This window comes from Peromyscus leucopus, chromosome 9 (assembly GCF_004664715.2).
Source record: "Peromyscus leucopus breed LL Stock chromosome 9, UCI_PerLeu_2.1, whole genome shotgun sequence".
Taxonomy (NCBI): Eukaryota; Metazoa; Chordata; class Mammalia; order Rodentia; family Cricetidae; genus Peromyscus; species Peromyscus leucopus.
This window is the reverse complement of record NC_051070.1, coordinates 73586953-73594359: the sequence shown is the minus strand read 5'-3', so window position 1 is coordinate 73594359 and position 7407 is coordinate 73586953. Positions and strand designations below refer to the sequence as shown.

General features: G+C 39.5%; 1 protein-coding gene across 1 annotated transcript; it reads right to left on the bottom strand.

Moving 5' to 3' along the window:
• Nucleotides 1-1102: 1102 nt before the first annotated feature.
• Nucleotides 1103-6327, bottom strand: LOC114695994 (olfactory receptor 11G2-like; the record flags this gene model as incomplete). Its single annotated transcript, XM_028873512.2, has 2 exons — nucleotides 5397-6327; nucleotides 1103-1140 (listed from the first exon to the last, which is right to left on the bottom strand). Coding segments are annotated over exons 1-2 (969 nt in total), but the record flags the coding sequence as incomplete, so codon positions are not given.
• Nucleotides 6328-7407: the final 1080 nt, after the last annotated feature.

Genomic DNA, 7407 nt, shown 5'->3' with positions numbered 1-7407 from the left:
TGAGACCCATCTAGTGCACATGCTCTGTGCATGCTGCCTCAGTCTCAGAAATGCTTTCATTTTGTCTTAATTCAGGATGATGTTGGCTGTGGAATTCCTGTATATGACTTTTTTTTATGCTGAGATATGGCCCATGTCTTCCTAGATTCCTCAGAACTTTTATCACCAAGGAATGTTGGATTTGGCCAAAAGTCTTTTCTACCTTTAATGAGATGACCATGTAATTTCCATCTTTTAGTCTATTTATTTTGTGGATTTCATTTATTCATTTATGTATGTTGAACCATCCCTACATCATTGGAAGGAAGCTGACTTAATAATGGTGAATAGTGTTTCACACCTGTTCTGGAATTTGGTTTGCAAGTGTTTTATTGTGAATTTTGGCCTCCATTTTCATCAGAGATTTTGGTTAATAATCATTTTTTGGTTGGGTCTCATGTGGTGTTGGTATCAGGTTAATACTGGCTTTGTAACAAGAATTTGGAAATGTTCTCTAATTTTCTGTCTTACGGATTTATATGAAGATAGTTAATGCTAATTATTCTTTGAAGACATGATAGAAGCTTTTGCCTGAATCCATCTTTCCTTGTGGGTTTTTTTTTCCATTTCTTTTTTCTTTTTGAAACAGAGGCTTTTTGTGTAGCCTGGGGTCTCCTGGAATTCACTATGTAGACCAGGCTGGCCTCACACTCACAGAACTCTCAGTGTTAGGATTAAAGATGTGCACCACCATACATATTTTTGCCTCTTTTTTTTAAAAAAATTTATTTATTTATTTATTTATTTATTTATTTATTTATTTATTTATTTTACATCTCAGCTGCAGCTTCCCCTCCCTCTTCTTCTTAGTTCCCCAATGCCCTACCCCAGTCCACTCCTCCTCCATTTCTGTTTAGGAAAAGGTAGATCTCCCATGAGTATGAGGAGTAGGGTCCCAAAAGTCAGGAAAAGAGTCAAAGACAGCCCCTGTTTCCACTTTTAGGAGTCCCATAAGAGGAGCAAGCTACACAACTGTAACAGATATGCAGAGTGCCTTAGGTCAGTAAGATGTAGGCTCCCAGGTTATTGATTTAGTCTCTGTGAGCCCCTATGAGCCCAGGTTAATTGATTCTGTGAGTTTTCTTGTGGTAGTCTTGACCCCTCTGGCTCCTACAATCAATTCTCCCCCTCTTCTGAAGGACTCTCCAAGCTCTGCCTAATGTTTAACTGTGGTCTGCATCTGTTTCCATAAGTTGCTGGATGAAACTTCTCTGATAACAATTGAGCTATGTTCAAATCTTGTCACAGAAGATGGCCAGTTCAAGCACAAATCCACTATTACTAGGAGTCTTAGGTGGGGCCATTCTTGTAGATTTCTGGGAGATTCCCTTGTACCAGAAGAAAACAAAACAAAAATAGCATTCTCTATAATATCAGTGTAGGAAAGCTTCCAGAATAGTACTTCAGTTGCTCAAGAATTAAGGTCAACTGTTGGCAAGTGGTTCTTCATGAAACTAAAATATTTTGGCACAGCTAAGGAAACAATCAACCAGGAAAAGAGGATGCCCACAGAATAGGACTGAATCTTTGCTGATATACATCTGATGGCAGATTAATATCCAGAATATATAAAGAACTAAAAAAACAAAAACAAATAACCTATTTGAAAAAATGGACCAAGGACACATGAAGAGAATCCTCAAAAGAAGAATTAAAAAACCGCTAAAAATATCTCAAAAAGTGTTCATAATCTCTAGCAATTAAGGAAATGCAATTCAAAACAACTTTGAGATTTTATCCACCCCAGTCAGGACAACACATTCTGGAGGGGATAAGGGTGAAAAAGAACCCACATTCACTGTTGATGGGGTAGCCAACTGGTGCAGCCACTGTGGAAATACCTTTGTGGTAACCAACAGCATTCTAATTGGACTTAAGACTTGTTCTACATAGGGAGACCATGACTGGTACTGGAAACCTGGCTAACTACTAGTAAAATCATGATTATTGGAGGAGAATCTACAACAACTAATTTACTAAACCTGCATATTCCCTAACAACAACTTATAAATATTTGTCCTATACCCACAAATAAGAGTGGTTTTCGTCGGGCGTTGGTGGCACACGCCTTTAATCCCAGCACTTAGGAGGCAGAGCCAGGCGGATCTCTGTGAGTTCGAGGCCAGCCTGGGCTACCAAGTGAGCTCCAGGAAAGGCGCAAAGCTACACAGAGAAACCCTGTCTCGAAAAACCAAAAAAAAAAAAAAAAAAAGAGTGGTTTTCACCTCTCATCAAGAAAACTTCTGCAACAGGTGGAGACCACTACAGAAAACTACAACCAATCAAAATTCAGAGTCATGGGGTCCGGCCCAATGTATACATCCTCAAAATAGTCCTGTACCTGAGACTCAGGGAACATTGCAGAAGAGGGACTGGACATGCTGTAAGAGCCACAGGATTAGGGAGTTTGCTGTGACATTGTGTTTCTTAGTAACAGCAGAAGATATACTCATAAAATCTCCTCAATATGACAACCCAAATGTGAGCTGAACAAGGATGATACCAATGAACATGCCAAACTGGATGGAGAAAAACTCACAAGGTTTGACCCCACATAAATAACTGAATAAAGCTGAGAGGGGAAGAGGTGGTCCTCCCCAGGGAAGGGCACACCAATAGGTTGACCATGGCCAATGGTCAGCTCTGAAGTCATACAGACAAGAAGTATTATATGGATTCAACAGGTTATATTTAGGAATATACATGCACATAATAGTAATTAATACAAAGAAAAAGAGGCCACATATTTGAAAGAGAGAACACATAGGAGGGAAGGGATAAATGTAGTTAAATTAAAAGTTCAAAAGCAAAAAGAAAAGAAAGAAATATGCAGGAATCATGGGAAAAGGAAGGGCTGAGTCAGAAGTCACCAGCCAGACACAGAGGAAGCAAGATGACAAGGCAGACTTGAGAAAAGGTACCAAGCCATGTGGTTAAACATAGATAAGAATTATGGGTCAATTTAAGCATAAGAGCTAGTTAGTAATAAGCCTGAGCTAATGACCGAGCAGTTATAATTAATATAAGCCTTTGTGTGTTTACTTGGGGGGTGCAAATGGGAGAGATTTGTCCTGACTGCCAGCCAGCCGGGACACAGGGAAACTTCCAACTACTTTTATAGATACAAGAAGCACACAGAAGACCAAATAGACAAGATCAGAAAAGAAACTCCTGATCTGTGAACCCACAGCTCTGGATCCAGGCCTCAGCCTGTGAATCTTCTTTGTGTATAAGCCACCTTTCCTGAGTAAGTTGCTCCTTCCCTTTCCTCCTTCTCTCAGCCCTCCTCCATCTACAAACCCAGAAGCCTTGTTCCAATTGCACCCTCTTCATTTGTGAACCACTTTGCCTGGGCTAGCCAAAATCCTGTGGTTTGGGAGTTATATTTTCCTGGTCCACTCAAACAGGTCATTCATTAGCTTTATCTGAGCCATCTCGGGTCATACATCTCCTACCCTGGAAAAAAATCTAAGGAAGGCCAGATTATCACATTGTACACACACAAAAAGACAGATGTCCTCATGCCTAGGTCAAATGAAAAAAAAAACAAAACAACATGGTCAAAACAGTGTCCCCTCCCCCATCAAACCCATAGTCCTATAGATGTGTTTGCTAATATGATACAGAATTTAAAAGAACAACCATAAATTTATCAAAGATTTCAAATAATTAAAAAAAAATGAAAAAACACTTCCTATAACTCTACAAAGGCAACAATAAATTCTTGTTTGTGTTTGTGTGTCAAATTTACTAGGGGTCATATGTATTGGCTAGTTTTTGTCAGCTTGACATAAATTACAGTCACCTAGGATTAGCCTCAATTGGACTGGCCTATGGGCGTGTCTATATGGCATTTCTTGGTTAATGATTAATATGGGAGGGCCAATCCCACTCTAAGTGGTGCTACTCTTGGGCAGGTGGTCTTGGGTTTCAAAAGAAAGCAAGCTGAGCATGCCATGGAAAACAGGCCAGCAAGTATACTCCTTCATGGACTCTGATTCCGTTCCTGCCTCCAGTTTCCTCCCTTAAGATCTTGTCTTGGCTCTTCTGAATGATAGATTATAATCTGTATACCAAGAAATCCCTTTCCTTCCTAAATTGTTTTTGGTTGTGGTGTTTACTACAGCAACAGGAAATTAAGTATCACAGGCATGAACCACCATACTGTTCTATTGTGTTTTATGAAACATGATCTTGCTATGTAGCCAAGCTCCCTTGAAATTCTGATCCTCCTGTCTCAACTCCTCAGTTTCTGGGATTATAATCATGTTCCAATATGCCTGGATCTATATTTTTATTTTAATTGTTGCAGTAATTATACACATTTGTGAGGTACAGAGTAACATTTGATACATGAATACAACACATATTGTCTCAAGACAATTGTCTTCAGCATCATTTAAAATGTTTATTGTATTTTTTTATTTTCTAATGATATTCCACAGGTCCCCCTCTCATCTCTCCTCACACTTCCCCCTCAACCATCTCCCCTCCCACTCACCCTCATCCTCTCTTCTAAAAGTGTAAGGGCTCCCATAGGGAGTCAGCACACCCTGGTACATTCAGTTCAGGCAGGACCAAGCCTGCATCAAGACCGAGCAAGGTATCCCACAATGGGTAATATGTTGGAGCCCAAGGAGGTTTCCTAATGGCTTTACCCAGCAGGACTGCATAAGAGGATGTTTGGGCTATGGACCCTGGTACCAGATGTTTGGAAGGGTCTACACTTGGCTGTATCTAGCAAAGGGGAGGTCTTTTGCCTCACTCCTTGGCATTGTTATAAAAAAGCCCTTTTGAGTAAAAATTGGTGCTGATGGGTTTTGACCCAGACCCTTCCAAAGCTATCCTGTATTTCTGTTTTTTCTCTCATGGTGTAGGTATCTCTTTTATCTAAATAGTTTCTATTTCTCCATTCTCAAGGGTACCCTGGTCATAAAAGTAGGAGCTGGTCCCTGACAGTAATGTGCTCCAGAAAGTTGGGAACATTCAAAATCTCGACACACAAAATCTTATGTGAAACAGAATTAACATGTGTCAGACATATTTATCTTATTCCAAAATCAAACACAGATGTTGAGTAACTATCCAACTGTACCCCTTGTAAATATCAATCATATTCTTTCTCCTCACACTTCCTAGTCCTATTCATTATTTGACTTTTTACACATAAATGGGAACTTTCAGTATTTGACTTTATATGACTGACTTCATTTTACTTAACATAATGCTCTCTAATTTTATCCATGTTGCTATAAATAACACAATTTAATCATTCTTGTGGTTGAATAATATTCCATAGTATATACCTACACCCTAAAATGTAAGTGTTTTGTTTGATTAAAATTCTAATTTTTCTGTTTTCAAAAGCTTCCTCATTGCATGTTTCATATCTTTGTTCCTCAGACTATAAATTACAGGATTAATGAGTGGAGTAACCACAGAATAAAACAGAGTCACAATCTTCTGCATTCCAGCTGAATGTTCAGAGGTTGGGCTCACATACATGACCATCACTGAGCCATAGAAAAGAGAAACCACAGTCATATGGGGCCCACAAGTGGAAAAGGCCTTTCTTCTTCCTTCTCTTGAAGGGACTTTAAACACAGCTCGAAGGACCAGCACATAAGATCCCATGATGAAGAAAAAAGGAATAAAGAGGAGTAGAGAGACTATTATTGTCCAGAAAAGTTCCATCAGTGAGGCTCTGGAACAGCTAAGGGCCAGCAGAGGGCCTGGGTCACATAGGAAATGGTCTATAATCCTGGATCCACAGAAGGACATCTGGGAGATGATGGTGATGGGAATGGGGAACCAGAGGAAACCAAACACCCAGCAACTGATCACAAGGATGTTACAGAGGTGCCCAGTCATAAGAGCAGGATAGTGTAGAGGTCTGCAGATGGCAAGGTAGCGGTCAAAGGCCATGACTGCCAGGAAGAAGCATTCTGTAGACCCCAAGGAGAAGAAGAAATAGAACTGCAGGAAGCACCCAGAGAAGGAGATGACCTTGGTGTCAGAGAGGAAGTTGGCCAACATGTTGGGAACTGTGGAGGTGACATACCAGATCTCCAGGAAGGAGAAGTTGGCCAGTAGGAGGTACATGGGGGTGTGCAATCTCTGATCCCAGCGCACAGCACAGATGATGGAAGTATTGCCCATGAGTGTGAGGAGGTAGACAATGAAGAAGAGCACAAAGAGGAAGATCTGCCCTTCCCTGGAACAGGGGAATCCCAGGAGGATGAAGCCAGTGATGGTGCTGGAGTTACTGGTGCTGCTGAGGGTTTTCATCTGTCTGTGAGCTATAAAGGTACCAGAAATTGTTGAATATCCTAGAAATAGCTGAGGGAATTTAAGTTTTGCTCAGGCAGGAAACAAAATAGTTTACTCATCATCAACTCAATATCAAGGAGAGGAAGTCCTTGTCTTCAATGATGGAGTTCATGTTCCAGTCAATAGCTCTACACTCATCCCCACATTGGTGGCTCTGGTTAATCATAGTGGACCACACAACAAAAATACATCATTGTGGTAGGAGGACTTGTTGATAAGAAGGAGGTTGTTGAAAAGAAAGGGGGATAAAGAAGGTGAGCCATTGAGTGTAAACAGAATGCATTATATATGTGTATAGATTTCCCAAATAATCAACTAATAAATACTTTAAATATTTAAACATATTTGTAAAATTTTGCATATTATACAAAATTTCAGCATGTCTTTGATCTTTAGACTTCTAGATTTATATCTAAATCAATAAATGATGATACTTTTCAGAACTGACTGAAGTTTTTGGATTCCTTAGTCAAAGACAATCCCATAATTAGGCTGAATCTAAGATCTGTCCATTTTGGTAAATGTTGGATATTCCTTATAAAATAACTACTTAGTGTTCCACAAAAATAAAATACAAGGATACTGGACCTACCATTGGTATTACAGGGAGACATGTACTATTAAAAGAGGCCTCTAAACAATGAAAAGTTGACAATTGGTTACACAATTTCCACAGTGAGCTGCTAGGAGACAAAGGATTAACAAACAAGATTCAACACAAGGCAACTTCAGTGATTGGAAAACACCCCACTTCAAAGGCTTCCTCAAATAAACAGGAAAACAACCCTATATGGTTCATCTAACTGCTTCCTATGCTACAAAATTTCAGGAAAAAACCTCTTAGATTTGTATTTCTTACCTTAAACTTGTGTCAATGTCTTCATGTCATAGACACATAAACTTCAGAAAAGCTGGGTGATATTCGTCTTCAATTACATCAACAGCTCAATACTCCAAGGAGCTAAAGTCAAAACCACTCTTGCAACATTTCTACAATTTTTTAAAATTCTTAAATACTTTTATATTTAGTGTTTCAAA